The sequence below is a fragment of the Lynx rufus genome, unplaced genomic scaffold, assembly GCF_022079265.1.
Source record: "Lynx rufus isolate CCGP_SWC_20201006 ecotype Redwood Valley unplaced genomic scaffold, mLynRuf1.p SCAF_8, whole genome shotgun sequence".
Lineage (NCBI taxonomy): Eukaryota > Metazoa > Chordata > Mammalia > Carnivora > Felidae > Lynx > Lynx rufus.
In genome coordinates this window covers 3,467,351-3,491,042 of record NW_025814896.1, presented here as the reverse complement: position 1 = coordinate 3,491,042, position 23,692 = coordinate 3,467,351, and the positions used below count along the sequence as shown (strand labels likewise).

The 23,692-nt window shown below is 48.2% G+C and overlaps 1 protein-coding gene and 1 pseudogene across 1 annotated transcript in view; both read left to right on the top strand.

The window, feature by feature from the left end:
• The window catches only part of CDH26 (cadherin 26), a 41,424-nt gene that overhangs the window by 8,556 nt on the left and 9,176 nt on the right, over positions 1-23,692 (top strand). Inside the window, exons 4-13 of the mRNA XM_047068197.1 lie at positions 1,126-1,287; positions 7,855-8,002; positions 9,762-9,928; positions 10,363-10,491; positions 12,643-12,828; positions 14,065-14,333; positions 17,964-18,106; positions 19,920-20,159; positions 21,473-21,694; positions 22,236-22,366. Coding sequence (XP_046924153.1) covers positions 1,126-1,287; positions 7,855-8,002; positions 9,762-9,928; positions 10,363-10,491; positions 12,643-12,828; positions 14,065-14,333; positions 17,964-18,106; positions 19,920-20,159; positions 21,473-21,694; positions 22,236-22,366 — 1,797 coding nt within the window. The remainder of the gene's footprint in view (positions 1-1,125; positions 1,288-7,854; positions 8,003-9,761; positions 9,929-10,362; positions 10,492-12,642; positions 12,829-14,064; positions 14,334-17,963; positions 18,107-19,919; positions 20,160-21,472; positions 21,695-22,235; positions 22,367-23,692) is intronic.
• LOC124504458 (uncharacterized) lies at positions 5,804-5,918 on the top strand (annotated as a pseudogene).

Here is a 23,692-nt window from a genome sequence, read left to right as displayed (position 1 = left end):
GGCCCGTGTCATTCCCTCCCGTGACAGTCCTGACCTGATGCACCTGTGCATTATGCACTGAGTCACTAAGTCCCTACAGCTCTGACATCCTATGGTTTCTCGAGAAACAAATGAAAACAATTTGTATTTTTTGCAGTGTTCATAAAGATAGCAGATGCTATAGGGGCGCCTGGGTGGTGCAGTCGGTTAAGCGTCCGACTTCAGCCAGGTCACGATCTCGCGGTCCGTGAGTTCGAGCCCCACGTCGGGCTCTGGGCTGATGGCTCAGAGCCTGGAGCCTGTTTCCGATTCTGTGTCTCCCTCTCTCTCTGCCCCTCCCCCGTTCATGCTCTGTCTCTCTCTGTCCCAAAAATAAATAAACGTTGAAAAAAAAATAAAAAAAAAAGATAGCAGATGCTATATATATAAAAAAAACATACAGAAAGTTTTCAGGGCTCAGTGGCTAAAACTGTATCGTCATAAGAGTCAGGGGAACACAGTGGGCTCCTATTCCCGAGGTACCGTATCCCTAGTTAGATATACTCGCTGCTCCCTGTCTGCCCAGTACAGGCCATGATGGCACCTCCATTATGGGGTTGTTTTCAAGATTAAATAGGCCAGGGCAAGTGAGGCATATAGTGACCTGGCTCACTCTATGGCCTTTCGAAATGTTAGGTTTATGAGTATTTCTCCTCTCTCCCTGAAGGGATCACCAATGTTAACACATCGTTACGTATGCTTCCAGATTCTTCTCCATAGCCTCACTAATGTGAGTCTGTATTGACAAATGGGCTTGCCATACGTATATTGTTCTGCAAGTTGCCTTTCTGGTTCAACAGTGAGGCACAGCCCCCTCCCTGGGGCAGGGCGTGTAAATCCTGAAAGATTGGGGGCCCGTGCCCTGTGAAGGGGGTACCGTTCTAGGGTTCTTTCCCTGGGGAGGGACATGTGTGTTGTTCAGTCAGGTGCTTGCCTCAGAACCCAGGCTGCGATGCACCCGCTTGGGCCCCTAGCGTGGGACAGGCTGGACCCGAGGCTTCTGGGCCCCACCGCGCCTGGCATCTTAGCCTTGATATTCAATGCGCCTTGTGATTTATTCTCATTTTCTTTTCTCCCCCCCCCCCTTTTTTTTTTTGGCCTTTTCAGCTGTTCAATGATATGTCTCAGAACGCGTCATTAATGTATCTGATCCGTGGTCCCGGTGTGGATGAATATCCAGAGATTGGGCTGTTCTCCATAGAAGATCACAAGAACGGACAAGTGTACGTTCACCGCCCCGTGGATCGAGAGACAACGCCATCTTTCACGGTACCTAAAACTTGATATATTTTAAGCTTGGGTTTATTGTGAAGCTGCTATGGGAATATTGTATCAGCTAGGCATTAGTGAAGCTGTCCACACGTCACGTCCTGGGAGACCGTGTATTATACACCACGGTGAGCTTTTTTTTTTTTTTTTTTTTGTTTATTTATTTTTGGGACAGAGAGAGACAGACCATGAACGGGGGAGGGGCAGAGAGAGAGGGAGACACAGAATCGGAAACAGGCTCCAGGCTCTGAGCCATCAGCCCAGAGCCCGACGCGGGGCTCGAACTCCCAGACCGCGAGATCGTGACCTGGCTGAAGTCGGACGCTTAACCGACTGCGCCACCCAGGCGCCCCATACACCACGGTGAGCTTTAAAAGTATGCGTGGGCAGAGAGGCTGACTTTGGAATGTTCTTTGAAAGTTCTGGACTCAGAGTATTCATGGGAGCTGCTACGGATCTTCCTTCCAATGACTGGATTCCCAGCACGATCAGGATATCCGAAAGCACTTGGAGATAGGGCTATAGGATGTTTACAAAATGGGCTAATCTGATTTTTGATGAGTCACCGTTGAAATATGTGGGCAGGAGCTCCAGGCAGAGTCCACAGTTATCTAACGACTGATGGATGAACAGTGGTATACCTGGTGACAGTTTCTCATCGTGAGCCCGCGTGTTTCTTATGATCTCATAACCCCAACACCGTGGTCTACTATGAATCTGAAATCCAGGCTCTAAGCCAGGAAAGGAAATTGTAAAGTAAAATGCCCAAACCACATGGTGTGTGTTACTTTACCAGCCTCACCTCGCGGGGATAGTAGGACATTTTCGCCTTTGTTGTGTTGTGACTTCTGCTGGACACTGAGCTTGTCTGCACATTAGCTCCTTCAGGGTGGGAAAGAACATCGAAAGACGTAATTTAAATACCTTGTCTCCAATGATCTCAAACCATTTATATACATAATAGAATATATGCCCTTAACTCATTGATAGGCTCTGAGTCTCTAATTTTTAAACAGGCAGAAATTCTCCCCAAACTCCAAAAGTCCTGCACGGAAGACTTTCCGGGTCTTCACTATTCATAGAAACCCTTGCACATCTAGGGAACGTGCATTGTCTGTTAAAAAGAACCAATATAGAGTGGTCATAGGGGGACCGTGGGGGCAGCACCGTTAAATTTGGAATGAGCAAACAGGTCACCGAGGGATCTTGGGAAAATGCAGATTTTGTTTCCGCAAGTCAGCGTGGAGCATAGACTCTGTGTCTCCAAGAAGCTCCCAGGAGAGGGAAGCTTGGTCCATGGCTTCTACCCTCTGAGCCCGGTGGGGGCGGGCGGTGGGGCGGCTCCCACAAATAGTGGGCGCGACTCCGTGCAGGGAGGAAACAAAACATTTAGTGCTGTGTTCTTGGTCTTGCTGTTGTGATTTGGTTGCTGTTGTTTGCCTTTAACGTCTTTACTGACCTATCGAGGGTTGGGTTTCACAAGGTTTAACGTGGGACTTCGTGCCGGCAGCAGATGATGCCGAAGCCAAATCCGTAAGAGTGTGTCCTGACACGTGAGGCCCAGATGGAATAGTTTGGCACGTCACAGGGAGGTCCCAGGGAACAATTCGAGCAAACGGGGAAGACGTGGGGACCTGAGCAGTGTCCCCCTGGGTCCTGTTCTATCAGGATTTCTGGGCCCTGTGCTTGGACCTGCCCGGCCAGATGGAGACCCAGCCCGCGCTCCGCCCGATCCCCCAATGCACTATCACAGCCGTCCTTTCACACTGAGTTCTGCGATCGCCTGCTAGCTGGCCCCTCATTTGACTGTGAACTTGCATGAGGGAAGACTCAGGGTGGGGATTTGGAGGCGTGCCCCCACCCCGTGGCTCCCTGTCTCACACCCTTGGTTCACGGTCTCCTTGATACTTTTCATCGCCTGAAGCGGATACCTGACACGTGTTTGGTTCTCTGTGGGTGGCCATTCTCCCCACTGGAGGCACATTCTAAGAGGAGGGATTGTCCTTTCCAGTGCCACTACCCCCCGGGTCAGGAGTCGGGCTCTGCACTTGGTAGGTTTTCATTTAACTATGTTGGATGAATGAATGAGCACAGTGGCATGTAGTCTCTGCTTCGAGGGTGTTGTGGGTTGAGCTGTGTCTTCCAAAGAGAGGGGTTCGTGTCCTCCCCGTGGTACCTGTGAATATGACCTTATTTGGATACAGGGTCTTTGCAGATGTCATCAAGTTAAGACGAGGCCATACTGGATCAGGGCGTGTCCTGATCCAGTGACTGGCCTCCTTATAAGGGGAGGGGAATTTGGACACCAAGAAGGACACAGGGGAGAAGCAGGAGACAGAGCCTGGGGTGATGCACCTGTAGGCCGAGGACACCGGGATTGGCGGCAGCCACCCGAAGCTGGGGGAGAGACCCGGAACAGAATTTCCCTAAGAGCCTCCCATGGAGGGAGCGATGCCTGCTGCCCCCGGGTGTGGTTCTGGTCTCCAGAAGGGCGAGAGAACACATTTTGTCGTAAGGCGCCCGGTTTGGGGTAAGTTGTTGCAGCGGATGTAGGAGACTGGCACGCAGGGGTTAACCTACTCGTTAGGGAGCCACAAGACAGGCCAATGAGAAGGGTTCCCAGCCACAAAGAGTGGGACAAGCTAGTGTCACCGAAACACCACACAAGCCGGGCCTTCCAGGTCCACCACCTACTTCTGGGTCTTGGCTGTCCCTAAAGCTGGGGTGTGTTAGGCACGCAGTCAGCCCGAGGAGGTGGCAAAGCCCCATTCCCGGCAGCGCTGCTGTGTTCTTGGGGGGCAGCGAGGGGTCACTGGAACCAGCCAGAGCATTTAAAAACCTGTGACTGGGAGCTGAGGGGAGGTTGAGGGGCTATCTTCTTGTTAATTCCGTAAACCTACAAGAGGGCGGTAACTGCGGCTGAGAATTGCTGGAAGATTTAAGACACAGCTGGAAAGGGGGGAAAACCAGATTTTTTCTATATAGGAATCTCATCCGTTTATATCAAAATATGCGCAATCCCATAGGCTACAGATACACTCAAGAAAATCATTCTTTTATTTCCTTGAAATAGTCATTTGTCGGTCTTGATCTCCACGCACCCATCTTTGCCTACTTAGAGCCCATGCACGTAAGTGACTTTGTCTTGTGTGTTCGGCGTTTAAGGTATTTCCGCGTGCTCACCAGTGACTAGAGTACGCATCTTGCACGTGCCATTTAAACAGCCATGTACCCCTCCGTCACGTCACTGCTCTATGGTGTGTCATCCAAGATCTATATCTTAAGGCCATAACAAAAGGCTGAAAACCCTTCCCAAGTGCAGAAAATATCCATGACGCTTCCTCTCTCCATTGCAGCTCTGAGGCGCCAGAAACTCTTAGCATCTTGTCAAAGAATAAACAGTTATTTTGCCTCTCGGGCATCTTGCAGAACTCACTGTCTCAGAAGTCGCTTTTAGGATGATACATGGAACATAAAATAATAAACATAAAACAAACACGCGGTTCTTAGTTTTAAGTGGAAGGGTTACAGGTGGCGCCGTTTCGGAGCCAGAAGTCCGCATGATTCGACAGCCAGCACAGTCACAAATTATGGAAGAGCATGTGGAAATGGTGTGTGAGAAAGCCAATTTGCTTGCTCAAAAATTTAAAAATGTATGTTGGATTCCCCGGGGCGGACTGGTTCAGTAGTCTTGTAGGGGAGAGGAGACAGCTAAGCAGGAGAGCCCACGCCCAGGCCACTTTGCAGGACACCTGGCGGGGCCACCATCGTGGATGCCGATGAGGAAGCAATGTGTCTGCAGAAAAGACGCCCAGGGAGGTACGTGCCTCGGAGACCTCGTGGGCTCCGGGAAAGGGGTGGAGAGATCGTTGCCCGATGCTGTCAGAGTGCTGAGACCCCTGTCTGGTGAAGCTGCCTGCTCTGGGCCCTGGGGGAGCCATGCAGGGGAGTGGTGAAGACCTGGCTGGTGGTGTAGTCTAGTCTACACCTTCTTGGAATGAACCTGGGCCGAGCCGAGAGTGGACAGCCGCAGAACCTCTCGGCGTTGCAGAGTGGAGCGCTGGGGATGCCTCCCTCTAGGGCTTCTCTGAGGTAGAAAGGAGGTGATCTGTGTAAGAGCTCAGCCCCAGGCCTCCCTGCTGCTTCTTCAAGAATAAACCCCGTGCTTGCTCAGCGTCCCCGAGCCGGGCTCCGCACCTACAACCGGCCAACCCTTGAGGAACCAATATTCCCATAGCAGACAGTCGTCCACTTTGAGAGGTCCTCTGGTCAATGTCCCCCTTCCCACTCCTTTTCCTGGGACTCTGAACTTCTCTCTCACCGCTGATTCTTCCCCCACAATCGATCAGCTTTCAACAGATCAAATCACTGTTTATCCTAGAGCAACAGAGATGCAGCAGCAAGTCTCATTAGACTTAGTTTAAAATGTATACATTTATGATAGGTATATGTTATATATATTTTTATATCTATCTGTATCTGTATCTATACCTATATCTATATCTATCTATATATGGTGCTCACTTTCGCAGCACACAGGCTAAAATTGGAACGACGCAGAGAAGGTTAGCGTTGGCCCCTGTGTGAGGGTGGAGGAATGCACGCATGTTTGTGAAGCGTTCCATATTTAGAAACATATAAATACATAATATATATGGTTGCCCCCTTTTTATTTTATACATAGGGGCTTTTTAAAATTAGTAGACCTTTTTTATTTAGAGCGGTTTCAGGTTCACAGAAAAGTGGAGTGGGAAGTACAGAGCGCCTGTCTGCCCTTCATGCCCTCCCCACCCCACCCAGCTTCCTCTCTTATTAACATGGTGCATGGGTGCTGAGTTTATGACAGGGGATGAGCCAATATGATACGTTGTTATCAACGAAGCCTCTAGTTCACGTTAGGCCTCACTTTCGGTGTTGCACCTTCTGTGGGTTCGGACAAATGTGTAGTGACACGTATCCACCGTTACAGTATCGTACGGAGTATTTTCACTGCCCTAAAATTCCCCAGTGCTCCCCATATCCATCCATCCCTCCTTCCTGAGCCCTCGGCAACCTCTGATCCTTTTGCGATCTCCATACTCTGCCTTTTCCAGAACGTCGTATAGTTGGGATTACACAGTGGAGAGCCTGTTCAGATTGGCTCCTCTCACTTAGCAACGGCCACCGAAGATTCCTCCACACTCCATGCTTTTTTAGTGCTGAGTAATATTCCATCGTCTGCAGGGACCACAGTCTCTGTTTATCCAATCACCTAGTGAAGGCCATCTTGGTTGCTTCGATGTTTGAGGACTATGATTAAGCTGCTATAGACATCTGTGTGCAGGTTTTGGGGTGGTCATAAATTTTCAACTCTTTTGCATAAATGCCAAGGAACATGATTGCTGGTTTGCACAGTAAGAGGATGTTTAGTTTTGTAAGAAACCACCAAAGGAATGAAGAATTCTTTGCCACCTGTACGTCTTCTCTGGAGAAAACGGGTCTGTTCAAAACTTTGCCTGTTTTTAACCTTTGAAATTCGATTTTAGCAAGGTCCCAGGAAATAAAGTTAATATATAAAAATCAATTATATTTCTGTATCCTGGCGATGAATAGTTGGAAATCAATATTTTAAAAACCATGTCATTTATAATATCACCAAAACAGACGAAGTGCTTAGGTATTCATCTAAAATCTGTGCAGTATATGTTTCCTCAAAACTATAAAACACTGATGAAGGAAATCAAGGGAGGTCTAACTGAATGAAAAGATAGACTGAGTTTATGGGTTGAAAGATGGAGTATTAAGGGGATAATTCTTTCCAAATGTATCTGTAAACTCTGCACAAGACTGATCAAAAGACTAGCAGAACTTTTCATACATATCAACAAGCTGGGCCAAAATTTACATGGGGAGGCAAACCAGCTTTTGGTTTTCTTGGCTCTGTTTTGCTATTTTGAACTTTATCGATATATCTTTATCATTTCCTTCTTTCTGTTTGAGTTTAATTTCCAAGGTTCTTAAGAAACCGAAGGGAGAGAAGCCTAAAGTATCAATCCGAGACCTTTTGAAAGCAAAGACTTCCTGCTGCCTGTTTGGGGTGATGCGCCCTCCTTATTCAACCACGAAAGTAACAGCAGTAGCCTTTTGAGAACCCACCGCAGGTCAACAGCGGTGCCAATTACTTTCAACGCAACGCTCCTTTTCCCCAAAACTTTTAAGCGTCTGCTCTCGGCGACATTTCAGCAATACTGGTTAGCATATGTATTTTTCATGACCGTGCTGACACGGCCGAGGCTTCTATGCAATCTGGCCACGACTACCCGGGTAGAGAGACTGACATTAGAACCTAATTGTAACTCATGGTGTACTTTTCCAGTCAGTGCCTGGGTTTGTCCCACAATCTTTGTGCCAGCCCTGTGCTCGGTCCCTGGGGTCACATGGCGAAGGACAGCGACGTGATCCCTACCCTCAGAAACTTCCCGGCAAGTTCAGGAATGGAGGCAAAACATACGAGCACGCGAACAGTGATTTGAGCAGCGGCATCCAGAAAATGATCCTGCCAGGTTAACACAGTTCTCTGCTTTCTAGGTTTACTTTGATGTTCTGGATCGCCTATCAGGAAGAGTCATGGACAGCTCCCTGATTTTCAACATTAGGATCGGTGATGTGAACGATCACGCACCCCAGTTCCCTCAGAAGGAATTGAACATCAGCGTGAAGGAGAACCACGCCGCAGGTGTGTGCAGTGGGGCGTCCTCTCTGCTCTGCTCCGTAAAGGTTTTTCCTGCTTTGATTCTGAGGGGGTGCTTGATCCTCAGGGAGACGGTTTACTGTTCACGTCTTGAAGGTTGCAGGCCCTGGATTCCAGCGAAATGCTTGCAGGTTTAGAAGCCTCATTTTGTATTGGCAATAAAATGATATGGAAATCGTGTCTGTCGGAAAAGCCGATAGGTAAAGACCAGTCTAAAATAAGCCAGGGGCGCCTGGGTGGCTCAGTCGGTTGAGCGGCCGACTTCGGCTCAGGTCACAATCTCGTGGTCCATGAGTTCGAGCCCCACGTCGGTCTCTGTGCTGACAGCTCGGAGCCTGGAGCCTGCTTCGGATTCTGTGTCTCCCTCTCTCTCTGACCCTCCCCTGCTCATGCTCTCTCTCTCTGTCTCAAAAATAAGTAAACGTTAAAAAAATTAAAAATAAAATAAAATAAGCCAAATGCAACAAGGTAGAATGCCGAGCTGAACGGCGGGCTCCCGGATAGTCTCGCCTGTAAAATGGCAATGAGATGCCATCCAAAGTTTCTGAGCTACAGATTCTGTGAGTCTTTAACTCCAAACCACTCATACTGGAGTGTGCATCTATTTTAATAACAGAAGAGCATGATTTACTGCACAAAATAGTCTTTAGAGAACTCAGAAAATTCCAAGAAATTAAGACTGAAATAGAAAGCATATTTAATACTTCTAATTAGAGATAAGTATCATTAATGTTTTTGTTTATATTCTCTTCAGTATTTTTCTTTGCATTTTATATATGTGTGCATGTAAACACACTGTATGTTATATTTACCTATGTGTATATATTCCCGGATTTTTATATATAAGCACAAATGCATATATGTATATATACATACATTTTTCATCTTTATCATAGTGCAAAATGTAAATGGCTGTATATTAAATATTTACAAATGTACGGGTGTATTTTTTTTACGTGGGTAGATTTATGAATTTTCTCTTCTAAAAGTGCAATTCTGCTGTTTGTAAACTCTGTTCTCCTACAGCATCCTATTGTGTAATACTTTATTTCATGGATGTGTTTTTACAGTAACTAACCTCCTATTGTTAGACATGTATGTTTTGTCCCCACTTCATGTTATTTTCACAAAATATGCTTCCGTGAATGTTTTTGAGCTAAATCTGCATCCCATTCAAGCGTCGTTTACTTGGCATAAATGCAGAGAACCACGGCACACAACATTTAAGTATTCTGCTCCAGTCACCTCCCAGCACATCCCGGGGGGCCTGGCTGCTGTCCGTCTTTGATTACTGAGTGCTTGCTTGTGTCGATAGGTTTCCTGTCCACGTGTTCCTCCCTTTTGTCTACTTCCTGTTGGCGTGCCTGTCGTTCTTCCCCTTGATTTTAACCTTCTTATTCTATATGAAGAATGTTTATGTCTGCCCTATATATGTTTTCCTGGCTTATCATTTCTTTCTAAGTTTTGTCTGCAGTTTTTTTTTGTTTTTGCCACACATTTAAAAATCTGTCCGATCTGTCAGTTCAGGCCTTCCTGTCTCCTGCGCTTGCAATCGTGATGAGAAAGTTCTTATGACTATTTAAATATTCCTCTTTATTTTTTATAGTATGTCTGTAGTTTGATTTTATAAATATTTAATCCATTCTGGTGTATGCCTCAATGCCATTTAGCAAAAGGTTCATCATTCTACTGGGTCGATAGGCTGCCTTTGGTCAATAGTAACCGTTAAAACAATTCTTTCCAGGTCAACCTATTTTCCGGATGTTAACAGTTGATTTGGATCAAGAAAATACTCCAAATTCTGAAGTCCTTTATTTCCTTATTTCTCAAACGCCAATACTGAAAGAAAGCGGCTTCCATATCGACCGTATCAGTGGAGAAATACAACTCTCAGGATGCTTAGATTATGAGGTTATGTGGATTTTATTATTTTAAAAAAATGAAATGTGTTCTCTATCTCTGAGCCCCAGACTTAGGATTTATGTTTGCAGCAGAAAACCCTCTGTGGCTAGGCTTGCTATTGAGATCGTTAGAATGGATTATTTTTTTTTCTAATTTTTTTTTTTACATTTATCTATTTTTGAGAGACAGAGAGAGACAGAGCGGGAGCAGGGGAAGGGCAAAGAGAGAGGGAGACACAGAATTGGAAGCAGGCTCCAGGCTCCAAGTGGTCAGCACAGAGCTCGACGTGGGGCTTGAACTCACGAACCGTGAGATCATGACCTGAGCCAAAGTCGGATGCTTCACCGACTGAGCCACCCAAACGCCCCTATAGTGGATTGTTTTTTTAATACTTCCCTTTGCTGCATTTGAAGGGCTTGACTGTTCATTTCCTCCCCACACAGACGGCTCCTCAGTTTACACTGCTAGTCAGTGCGAGGGATTTTGGAGAACCACCACTGTCATCCACGGCCACGGTTCACATCAACGTGGAAGAAGGCAACAACCACATGCCCACGTTTACCCAGGAGAACGTAAGGCACCCAGGCTTGCCCCGAATGCCCAGTCCGTACAGAAACAGCCTCAAGTGCTAGGCTCAGTGTTGCTGAGGGGATTGGCCATACCCCCAAAGATACATGTCATTCTCGAAAATAACTTAAACTAGAAAGAAGACGCCAGCCGTGCTGATACAGAATCCCTCAATAATAGACTGGGGAGCTTTCTTTTATTTTTTATTTTTTATTTTTTTTACTATTTTGGGCTAGATCCTGTGCTCGGAACTTTTACAGGCATGCTTTCATTTTCAATTGCTGGGACTAGCACGCGATTCCCATTTGACAGATGAGGACACTGAGGCACAGAGAAGATAGAGAATCCGTGCTCACTGTCCACGAGATTTCTCAATTCCACACCGTTGATGTGGGATGGCAAATTCGTTGTTGCAGGGTCAGGGGAGTCCGCCCAGTGCACTGCCCAATGCTTAGTAGCATCTCCGACCTCTACCCACTAGCTGCCAATGGCCCTCCCAATTGTGACACCCAAACATGTCTGCAGACATTGCCCAATGTTCCCCGGGCAGTGGGGGCAAGTTCGTGAGAATCTAGACCTGAGCGTTTAACCAACATCCAGGGCTCTAGAAGAGGGAAGATGAGCAGGTGGGTTCTGGCTTTGCCTTTCTCAGCTCGTCTGGTGTATAGACTGACATGGGATTTCACATGCTACACATCCCCATGCTTGAAGAAAGCACTGGAACCCACTGTTCCAGACCATTTGGAAATGCCACGCCATTTGAGATCTGCAAGATTGCTAAAAACACTCAGGAGCTGTCCCCTATTTTGTATTTTGTGCTCTTCTGTATACATTTTTCTGAGAAAAATATCCACTTTACTTCTTTCTCCTGACCCCTCTCAGTGAGAACTTTCTGGAAGACCTAGCGAGATCCCCAACCCAGCACCCCTCCCTCCCACCCCCCAACCCAACACACCCACCCACACCCACCCACCCACACACACACACACACACACTCTTAATCATCAGCTCCCTGGGGATGGAGTTTTGCCAATCCAGGTCACAGCACCTAAGATAGAATCTGGTACATCATAACCTTTGTTGAATAAATAAATGATACAAACAATTATTTGAGAAAGTATCATTAAAAAAAATTTTTTTTTAATTGTCTAGACTAGAGGAGCCCGGCCTGCTGAGTCATTAGAACGTAAGACTCTTGATCTTGGGGTTGTATGTTCAAGCCCCACGTTGGGTGTAGAGATTACTTAAAAATAAAATCCTTGAAAGGAAATAGAATAGACCAAAGCTGAAATGTTTTCAGATGAAAACACCTCAGCAAACAGTATAGAATAACTGAAAAAAAATACTTACTATGTTTCAACCTTATTTCAAAATCTTTCTCTGGTTTAGTAAAAAGCTCTGCTCTGAAGTAAGGGTGGGGAAAATGCACCCAGTTTCGATATACTTGTCAAAGAGAAATTATCTTGTCACCTGAGTATTGACTAACAAGTTCGAGATCTACATGTGTTAGAAAAATGATTGCCTTAATCTGAGTAACCGTAAGAGTTCCATCTTAGGAGAAGAGCTAGGATTTTTTTTTTTTTTTTTTTTAGCAGCACAAACTAGGATGTGTATTACTATTTTAAATATTCTTAGAAAAATAGTGCATTGAGTTGGATTTAAGAGTACTTTCAAAGTCATTCAGCTGTCAGGGCGTCTGGGTGGTTCAGTTGGTTGAGCGTCTGACTTTGGCTCAGATCATGATCTCACCGTTGGTGGGTTCGAGCCCTGCTTCGGGCTCCGTGCTGACTTGGAGCCTGGAGCCTGCTTCGGATTCTGTGCCTCCCTCTCTCTGTGCCCCTCCCCACCAGCACTCTGTCTCTGTCTCTCTCTCTCTCTCAAAAATAAATAAATAAAAAAAAGCCATCCAGCTATAGACACAAGTCAGGGGGGAAAGGGACAGAGGAAGGACCTGGGTGTGCTGGGTCAGGCAGAGTTTCAAATCACTTGGGATTAAGTTCAATAGCAAGAGAAATAAATACCCATGTTAAATCAAACTCAATGCACTATTTTCCTAAGAATCTTTAATATCCATGTCGTTGTTGTGCATTTCTTTCCTTGCTTTCTTTTTCTTGCTTTTGTCTCCGTGACACGGAAATGACGATGGCCGCTCCCAGTATAAGATTCAGATTTCTGAAGGCCGCGCCAGCTGGGGCGTGTTGCGTCTCCTGGTCCAAGATGCTGACTTACCATTTACCTCAGCCTGGAGGGTAAAGTTTAACATATCGCAAGGTGACGAAGAAGGACGTTTTGACATTCTGACTGACCCCGAGACCAATGAAGGGATTTTAAATGTTATCAAGGTAAAGCCATCAGGGGATGTGCACCTACCAGTGGCCGCGGGAGTCCCAATAGCGAGATGCCTGCCGTGTGCCGAGCACATGAGGTGTGGCATGTCGTGTGTCCCCGTGGCGCCCAGTGAGGACGCCAGGCTGTGTCATGACCCCCTGCTGCCGTGGGCCCTCGGCCCTTTGGACTGCGTGGCTCCTCTCACCAAAATATTATCAATACTACAAGTTAGTTTTTTGAGACGGTGTTAAGCACTTCAACATTTAATTTTCTTATTGTCTGAGACAAAATTTAATAGATCTATATGGGCCCTAAAACGTTTTTTTTTTTTTCTGATATGCTAAAAATATTTAAAACATTTTCTCTAATCCTGGGAGTCTGTTTTTTTTTTTTTCTTCTGAGTTGAAAAGACATTAGAACATTTGCACGGACCCCTGAAAGTATCGTGGGCCCCTGGCACTTTGCTGCTGTGTCTAATGAGGAGCTGGCCCTGCAGGAAAGTATATTATCTTCTCATTTGGCTGATGAGGAAACCAAAGCCCAGAGAGGTCGGGTTGTTTCACAGAGTCTCACAGCTGGAGTAGGGGTTCCGACTGAGGCAGTCTGACTTTGTTGCTTTTAGTCTTACTCTCACCTAGAGCCTGGAGTGACCAGGGCCTCTGGGTCCGGGCAGGTGAGTCAGCCTGGAGGTCAGGTTCACAGACAGCCCTGAGTCGGTAGGTCTGGGGGGGGGGGGCTGAGCTTCTATCTATCGGAGGCACAAGCTCCCGGGTGATGTGCCTGGGACCCTCCCACGCTGTGAATAGCAGGGCTCTGGGGGACTCTATCTCAGACGCCTGGGATTGAATATTTCAAATACTCATGGCTTTTCAATCCTTTTAAGGCAGTGAGTGCCCTGAATAACAGCGATCATTAGTATCTGTATTTCCTTAAGCTCCCCCCCCTTTTTATAGCAGAGTCGCCACATTAATGTTTCATTAGGTTATGGTTTTTGTTGCATTTTTCATTCCCCTCTGATGGATGGTGGCTCTTTTCAACCAGGAGAGGGGGAGGAAAAAAAAAAAAGAACTCCATAAATGACTTGAAAATGAGCTGGCAACTGTCTTTTGATCACTACCAGAGGCAGTGTAAATAATAAATGAAGTGCAAAAGCCACACGCTCGGGGTGTGCGTGATAGTGGGCATGGAACTTTCTCCGGCCAGAGAAGCAGCAGCAGGTGCTAATGGGATCCTCTCTCTGGGACTTGCAGCCCTTGGATTATGAAACTCACCCCGTGTGGCGCCTTGTCATCACGGTGGAGAACGAGGAGACCCTCTTCTCCTGTGAGGGGGGCCGGCTCCGGGAGCCCAGGAAGGCAGCGGCGAGCGCCACTGTGAGTGTGCAGGTGACCGACGTCAACGACCCCCCGGCCTTTCACCCCAGGAGCTTTGTCGTCAGTGAAGTCGATGGCGCTGGGCCTGGAATTCAATTGGGAATATTTAACGCTACAGATCCGGACAGAGCCGCCGGCCGGATAAGGTGAGAAGAGAGGGCCCGGAAGAGTGGTCGTTTAAACAGAATTAGTCACACCGAGGGCGCTGCCGTTGGGCAGCTGGTGAGGTCGACTCAAGACACCCGGAGGCCCGCTGGCCCGGGTTCAATGCCACCTTCCTTCCATACCTTTCTCTGCGCCCCCCTCCCCAGGTGGGGTTCACCTGCTCATTTTCCTTTGCACTTAGCATACATCGCTTTCATACGGGTTTTCTTGTATTAAAATAATTTGTTGTGCATTTCGATCTCCCTTTTTACTAAAGGTTGTAAACTGGCAACAGAAGGGGTTGTTTTTTTAAATTGTGGTAAAATAGATCTAACACAAAGTTTACCATTTTAACCATTTTTTTTTGTTCGGTTATTATTTATTTATTGAGAGAGAGAGAGAGAGAGAGAGAGAGAGAGGTGGGGAGGGGCAGAGAGAGAGGGAGAGAGAATTCCAAGCATTGCAGAGCCCCATGCAGGGCTCAATCCCATAAATTGTGAGATCATGACTTGAGCTGAAACCAAGGGTCAGAACCTTAACCAACTGAGCCACCCAGGAGGCCTCTTTTTTTCTTTTTAAAGTTTATGTATTTATTTTTGAGAGAGAGAGAGAGAGAGAGAGAGAGAGGGATTCCTAAGCAGGCTCCACACTGTCAGCATAAGTATGACTTGGGGCTCAAACTCATGAACTGTGAGCTCATGACCTGAGCCAAAATCAGGGGAGTTCAATGCTTAACCGACTGAGCCACCTAGGTGTCCCCCATTTTAACCATTTTTAAGTTCAGTGACATTAAATACATTCACACTGTTGTGCAACTGTCCCCGCTGTCCGTCCCCAGAATGTGTTGATCTTATAAAACTGAGACTCTGTCCCCATGAAACAAGAACCTCCCTCCCCCCCCTCTGCCCCTCTCCCAGACACTGGCGACCAGCACGCTACTTTCCATCTCTACGGGTTTGACTGTTCTAGGAACCTCACAGAAGTGAAATCATACAGTGTCTGTCTTCCGGCAGCTTATGTCGCTGACCATACTGTCCTCCAGGTGCGTCCACCCGGTAGCGTGTTGCGGACCTTCCTTCCTTTTCAAGGCCGAGTAATATTCCCTTGTCTGCATAGACTACACTGTGCTCATCCGTTCATCTGTGGGTGTGCGCTTGAGTTGCTCAGTGTTTTGCTTTTACAAAGAAAGTTGCCAGAATCCCTGGGAAGATGGCGGAGTCAGAAGTAGCAGGAATCTGCCTCCCCACCGACAAGGGCGCTAGAAGAATCTGTCTCATGTACCTGTTTTGGAACTCTGGATTCTGTTGAAGGGCTGCAACGCCCAGGGAAAGGCTTGGGTGGTAAACCGAGGTTAATTTTGGTCAATTATAGCTCTTAGCACATGTCCCTGGAACAGCCAAGTGTACAACTTGCAAGAGCCGGAGTGGGCACAAAAACCTCTGGCCTCCAAATGTCAGGGATCCGTGCTTTGCTCACTGATTGCTGCTTTCAGTCCCAGAGGTACAGACGAAGAGGCAGGTGGCCATTGTTTCTGGTCCCCCACCCTCATTGCTACAAATCCCTTCCCCCCTTCAGGGGATTTGAAGGTCCGATGCCTTTATTTCCTCCTCTTCATTTTTTGCCTTTTCCTGTTTCAGGAGCCAGACATTGAAGGCCAGGAGAGTCCACATGAAGCACAGATAGGAGGAAAGTTAGAAAGGGACCACGCACACCCAAGGAAAGGCTCAGGGAAAAGGCGTGAGAGGGCCTGAGGTTGAGAGGCTGGGCCTCAGCACAGAGACAGCCTATGACAGTCAGACAAACAAACGAAAATAAAGTAAAATAAAAACAATAAGGAAAATCAGAAAACCCTGGGAAGGGGAAGAATTTGATTTCCAGAATCGTCACATTATTAGATGCAAATGTCCGGTGCCCGAGGAAAAAAAAAATCACAAGGCACATAAACAAACAGGAAACTAAGGCCCATTCAAAGGGAAGAAAATAGATCAACAGGAACTGTTCCCGAAAAATACCTGATGGCAGATGGGTTGGACAAAGACTTCAAAACCGCTATCTTAAAAACACGCCAAGAGATAAGGAAGCTGTGGAGGAAGTCCAAAGACGATGTGTAAACAAGACGGAAATGTCAACAAGGACACAGAAAACATTACAGGAAACGAGAAAGGTGACGAGGGACTTACTGTAAGAATTACTTTACACATTTACAGATTCTACTCTTTAATCGGAAGACAGAGATCGACAGCATGTATAAAAACATATGGTCCAGGGGCGCCTGGGTGGCTCAGTCGGTTGAATCAAGAGTCGGACTCTTGATTTCGGCTCAGGTCATGATCCCAGGGTTGTGGGATCAAGCCCCAAGTTGGGCTCTGTGCTGACAGCATGGAGACTGCTTGGGATTCTCTCTCTCACTCGCTCTCTGCCCCTCCCCCACTTGCACATGCTATCATGCCCGTGCACTCTCTCTCTCTCTCAAAATAAATAAATCACTTAAAAAAAAAAACATGTGGTCCCACTAGATGCTGTCTATAGGAAACTCACATGAAGATCCCAAATACACGAACAGGTCAGCTGATACCATACACAAAAATTAACTCAAAATGGATCAGGACCTAAATGTAAGACCAAAATCAATAAACACTCTTAGAGGAAGCATAGGAGAAAAGCTTCGTGACCTTGATTTGGGAATGATTTTTTGGATGTGACACCAAAAACACAGACAACAAAGGAAAAAAAGAGTCAGATTGGACTTCGTGAAAATCAGAGCATCCTGTGCATTAAAAGACACTATTCATGGAGTAAAAAACTGACCACAGGATGGGAGAAAGTCCTTGCAAGTCCTATATCTGATGAGGGATTGATATCCAGAATACACAGAGAACGCCTATAACTCAGCAACAGAAAACCAAGAACAAGCAAGTCACAAAGCGGACAGGACTTGAATAGACATTTCTCCAAAAAAGACCTACAAATGGCCAGTCGGCACGTGAAAAGATACGCAACATCGCTAATCACGGGAGAAGTGCGATTCCAAACCACAGTGAGACCCCCACCCCACGCCCATCAGGATGACTTCTATCAAAAAGCCAGAAAACAAGTGTTGGCGAAGATGTGGAGAAATTGGAACCTTTGGGCACAGTTGGTGACAATAGAAGTCGGTGCAGCCACTGCACAAAACAGGACGGTGGTTCTTCAAAAAATTCGAAGTAGAATACCATGTGACCCATAATTCCACTTCTGGCTATATGCTCCCAGAATTCAAAGCAGGACCTCGAAAAGATATTTGTACACCCACACTCAAAGCTCCATTATTCACTATAGCTAAAATGCCAAGGAAGCCCAAGTGCTCACTGACGGGTCAGTGGAGAAGCAAAACGGGGTATATATATATAATGGGATGTTATTCAGCCTTAAAAAGGAAGGAAATTCTGTAATATGCCACAACACAGATGAATGAATTTGTCGACCTTACGCTCTGTGAAATACGCCAGACACAAAAGGACAAATTCTATTTGAGCTCACTTACAATTTCCCACATTACTTGCGATAGAATCTGTGTCTGCCGTGATATATTTTGATTTGCCTTTTGATGTAACTTTTTACCTTTTAAAATCGTGTGTGTTTCCTTCTACAAGGTATAAACTGGTTCGTGACCCGGCAAGTTGGGTCACAGTAGATGAACTCTCAGGAACAGTCACCACCAGGAAGCAAATTGACCGAGAATCTCCTTACGTAAATGATAGCTTTTACGTAATCATTGCTCACGCTATTGACGATGGTAAGTGTTGACCCAAAATTAGGCGGGAAAGTGTGTTTCCTGGCTTCCTGAGGGAAAATAATTCTAGTGACAGTCTTTCAGCCCATCCTGGAAAACTGTAAATCTTTTTATCGCTACGCAGCTACTGGCACCTATTTTTTTTTAATGTTTATTTATTTTTGAGAGAGAGACAGAGTGTAAGCAGGGGAGGGGAAGAGAGAGAGGGAGACACAGAATTGGAAGCAGGCTCCGGGCTCTGAGCTGTCAGCACAGAGCCTGATGCGGGGCTCCAACTCATGAACCGTGAGATCATGACCTGAGCTGAAGTCAGACGCTTAACCAACTGAGCAACCCAGGCGCACCCTCCTTTTTTTTTTTTTTTTTTTTAATACTGGCAACTATTTTTGATGATAATGTTTGAAATGGCAGACTAGAGGCAAATGCCATGGGAAGAGGGGCAGTATTCCTTCAGAAGATTGAGTCGATGAGGAAGGCACCATTGGACCCAGTGTCTGTTCCATCTAGCCATAAAGCAGCTCTTTAGCTCTTTCTCAAAGCCGGTGGTGGGTAATAAATACTTAGCACAGCGTCTCTGTACTGGGAATGGCTTATAAGCTCTGACAAGTGTGACCGTATGGGACAAATTTGTCATAAACCTGGCCGGGCAGTTCTGTGAGCGTGTTACAACACTACTGTCTCTGATCTCCCATGGCTGAACTTTTAAACCTGCTGAAACCAAGGTTCCCCGGGTGGCTCAGTCGGTTGAGCGTCCGACTTCAGCTCAGGTCATGATCTCACACTCTGTGAATTCGAGCCCCGTGTCAGGCTCTGTGCTGACAGCTCAGAGCCTGGAGCCTGCTTCCGATTCTGTGTCTCCCTCTCTCTCTGCCCCTCCCCTGATCATGCTCTCTCTCTCTCTCAAAAATAAATAAAAACATTAAAAAAAATTTAAAAAAAAACCTGAGTTGAATAAATCACAACTTTCAAATAACTTTAGTTAACTGCCTTGAAGGAAATCTGTGAATTCAAACCCAGGTTTTAAGGGAAATATAGGTGTATATCCCATTTGCACGATTAATGAGTAGAATGTTGGTTAGGTTAGGAAGATATTAAGTCTGTGTTCCCAATCGTTTTTTTTTTTAATTCATTTTGAGTGGGAGGGGGTGTGGAAAGAGAATCCCAAGCAGGCTCCCCACTGTCAGTGCAGAGCCTCATGTGGGGCTCGATCCCACGAACCGTGAGATCATGGACTGAGATCGGGAGACAGATGCTTAACTGACTGAGCCCCTCCCCCGCCCCGGGCATCCCCCAATCAGTCTTAAGTGAGGAGAAAGAAAGGGGGTCCATCTTCCAGGGATCTGAAGAAATGATGTAGTGGGTCCAGAGTACCCATTATCTGGTGTCCCCTGGTGGCTGACACCCTATAAAACTGTAGTGACGACCAGGATTCTGATGTGGACTCAGCCAAGATACAGACCATTTCCGTCACCACCTCACACCGTTTCACTCCTGTCCCACCCCCTTCTTGATGCCTGGCATGATCGACACCCAGAAAAACGAATGATTCTATCCCACCTGGTTCTACAAATGATTTTGGGTGGCAAGTGTTTAGTTCACGTACCCTCCCCAGAGATTCCAAGTTTTCCAAAAAGCAGGAAGACAGGTCAAACACCTACTGTAAAGCTTACGACTTTGAAAGGGAAATGGAGTCAGTCTTTCTGTGGATCGGCTCTCTTCCCCGGAGGGCGGCAGGGCTCATTTTCCAGGGATTTGTGCGAGTGGAAAAGGTTCTTTCATTAATGAGCAACCCTGTCTGGAATCCCTGTGTTCCAAGGCCTCCCGCCGCAGACCGGGACGGGGACCCTGATGCTTTTCCTGTCCGACATCAATGACAACGCCCCCGCTCTCCATCCGCATTCTCGATACATGGAGGTCTGTGAGTCTGCGGCGAACGAGACGCTCCTCCTGGAAGCGGAGGATGGAGATCTGGAGCCCTTCGCAGACCCGTTCACGTTTGAATTGGACAAGTTGTGGGGAAATGCAGAAGACACATGGAAACTGGGGGAAAATCGGGGTGAGTATTTGTTCTGGCCAAGGATAAAGGATTGAAGGCAACCTGACTCTCACAGACACAGGCAAAAAAGGAATTTATTGGCTTATGTACCTGAGAAAGATGCCAGGTAAGCCTGTGTTCCAGCAGAACTGGGTCTAGGTGCTCAAGGGACATCCCTGGACAATGTCTGTCCTTACTGTGGCTCTGCCTTTCTCCGGGTTTCTTCTTTTGCACGCAGGCTCTCCTCTGGGGTGGCAGGGTGGCTTCCGGGAGTCCCTAGGACCCATCCTAGCACCTGGCAAGAAGACGAATGTCACTGTGTGACCTGGGTCGCCTGCTGGGAGTTGGGAAGGGCAGATATGTGGCCTGGCTGGTTCCGAGTCCACGCAGAACCATGCTGGGATCTGGGCTTTATACCTCCTGACCCACCTGGGCTGAGGGTTCCGGAGGTGCGGCTCTCCCAAAGGAAAACGGGGGTGCTGTTACCGGGAGGAACCACTGGCATCTGTTGTCAACATTCTCCTTTGGGCTTCTAGCAGCGTATCTGCAGAATGTCGCATGTCTTTTAGTTGCCACTGTGAGCTCATGTTTATGGTTCCCAGACCCAGAGTGTGTAGGGAAACACTGAACTTTTTCCCACAAGAGCTCTGGCCTTTGCCCTTGGCTTCCGGGAGTTGCTCTCTAGGCCCTTGGGACGTCCTGCCTGAAAGGAGTGTTTCTGCTTACCTGGGGTCTTGTGCCAATCGGATAGGAACACTGGGATTTAGGGTGGACGCTACAGGTCCTGTGGGCATCCGGCCATCTCCAAAAATGCTGGAGCCCGAGGTCAGCCGTACGGGTGGCCGGCCAGGTTTACATGACTGAGTCTTGAGAAAGATTCTGGACACAAGGCTCAGTGAGCTTTCCTGGTTGGCCTTGCTCCAAGAACGTTGTCACTTACCTACGCGGGAAGTGATGCTGTCCTGACAGATACAGAAAGTGACACCGTCCTGACTCCGCGGATACTTCTCTGGACTCTGCCCTATGTGCTTCCTGCCCTGACTGATTTTAATCTCTATCCGCTTGCTGTGATAAACCATAACTATGAGCACACAGCCTTCAGTGAGTTCTGTGGGTCCTTGGAGAAAATGTTCAAACCTGAGTGTGGTTGAGAAGCCGCGGACTTGTAGCAGGTGTCAGAAGTGGGGGTGGTCTTGGTGACTGTTCCCTCTCACTTCGAAGTTGGCTAACTTTTGTACAGAGCCTTGGCACATGGTAGGCACTTAGTGAATACCTGCTGAGCAGATAAGCAAATGAACGAGTGAATTGCACGCAAGGTCCGTTTCCTTTTGCAGGTCGGTCAGTTGAACTTTGGATGTTGAGAAGCCTCCCGCCTGGGAATTACTCAGTGCCACTTTTCATCAGAGACAAACAGGGACTTTCCCGGAAGCAGTCCGTCCACGTGAGGGTCTGTTCCTGCCCTGATGGAGTCACATGTGCGGAGCCGTCGGTCACAGGAGCTGGGCTCCTCGCGGGGGCCCTGGTCCCTCCCTTTGCAGCGTTCGTGGCTCTAGCAGGTCAGTGGTCTGCGGAACTGTCCTCGGGATGCGGCTCCTCTCCCCGGCCTGTCAGCCGGCAGTGTGGAGTCCTCCCTCCGGGGCGGGGAGCGGAAAATGGCAGAGATCAGTGGGATGCCTTGAGAATGACCCCTAGGCTCATCGGAGTCACGGACTCAGATCAGACTTTCCCGACCTGGTCGGACATGCTGCCTGTCTGGCGAGAGCAGCTTCTATTCAGCCGGCGGCTGTTGATAGCAACGGAGCCCGTAGACGAACGCTATGCTTTGCAGTAACGCCGGGGGCCACAGTGTACAGATATCTAGGCTCCTGGGCTGGGAGGAGGCTGACGAGGACGATATTATCGATCGCCTGGTATGAATCGATTCAACCAATAGTTATCTGGCACCTGCTCGGGCCCCACGCTGCACTAGTCCCACAGCTACAGAGACGATCGCGGCCCAGTTTGGCCGTGTCCACTCATGGCCGAGTTGCAAGTTATCAGAACCAGATCCCGTCAAAACCCCCGTCCGACTCATTGTCCTGCCTGGTCTCATTGTAGTGGCTCTGCTGTTCCTGCTGCGGTGCTATTGTGGCTCCGAAGCCACGGGGCACGGACGGTCTGTCCCACGTGACCAAGGCCAGCAGACGCTGATCATGTATAACGATGAGAGCAAAGCCATCTCGACCCAGGTAACGGGGCCTCACGCGTCGTGTTTCATGCTGGTGATGTCCGCAATTCACAAGGCACACCTTCCCATTCATCGTGCCTTCTCTCATCTCTTCAAACTCACGCATGTTTGAGTGGAAAATGGGCAAAAAAAAAAAAAAAAAAAAAATCCCGTGAAAATTGTCCAGCTCAACTACATCGATTTCTTGCGTTAGGTCGGTCATTCTCAACTAGGGGCAATTCAGCTCCCCCCCGGGGGAAGCGTGGCGATGTCCGGAGACGATTCTGATGGTCATAATGGGTTGGGCTGGGGAGACGTGTTTTTGGCTTCCAGGGGGTGGAGGGAGGCCAGGGCGGCTCCCGAATGTCCTCCAGTGCACAGGACAGGGAGGGGGCTGGCCGAGGTGCCAGCAGCGCTGAGGTGCAGAAGCCTTGCTTAGAGGCAGATGGTGTCTGCCGCGTGGAGCTTCTCTAGATGGAGAGCGTGTGAGGCTCACCCGTGAACCGCCTGGGGCAGGGGTGAGGCACAACCCGTCCCTCCGCCCTCTCCCGGCCGAGGCTGGGCACCGAGCTCACCAGCCTGGCAGGGACTTCTCATTCTCTTCGTCACAGCGAGCACGCCATTCACCCTCACGTCCTCACCTGCGCACCAGGAATGGCAAAGTCCACCTTAGAGACCGGCTGTGGATCAAGCAAGACCTGCCCGTGGAAGCTTCTCACCCTCCCCAAGACACAAAGCGATCGGCAGGTGACTGTTGGGTTTGCAAAGCTGCTGCCGCCGCCGTTGACCTTGCTGGGTGTCGTCACAGCAGCCCTGGGCTGGGGTCGGCCGGGCAGCGCAAGGAAGGCGCTGCGAGCTCTCCTGCCTCACTTCACCTGGAAGTGGTGGTTGATCTAAAAACCGAAAGCCAAGAAACGCGCGGAGGGAGCACCACCCTTCCTGCGCGGGGGACACGGGACGCCCCATCTTGCTCTCATCTCGGATCTCCACCCACAACTTTCTCCTGGGACAACAAGAGACTTGTCGCGCCAAGTGAGACGTTTTTGGGAAAAGACAGTCTAATTCACTTTGGCAACGTGCTTGAGTAAACAGGGAGATGTTCTCAGAAGTGATGGGTGGTTGGAGAAGCTGGCGGTGACCCAGACCCCTCGGCTTCTTCTCACATTTGCTCTTCCTTCCTGGCGTGAGGGAAAGGGAAGCGACCGCCTTGGGCCATGGTGTGGGTGCACCTGCCTGTGCGCCCACAAAGGACTGCTCTGAGCCCTCCCGGGGTGGGGTCGAGAAGGCAGGAGGTATGGTACAAACTCTCCAGTACACACAGCACGGCCCAACCCCGGGGACCCCGAGA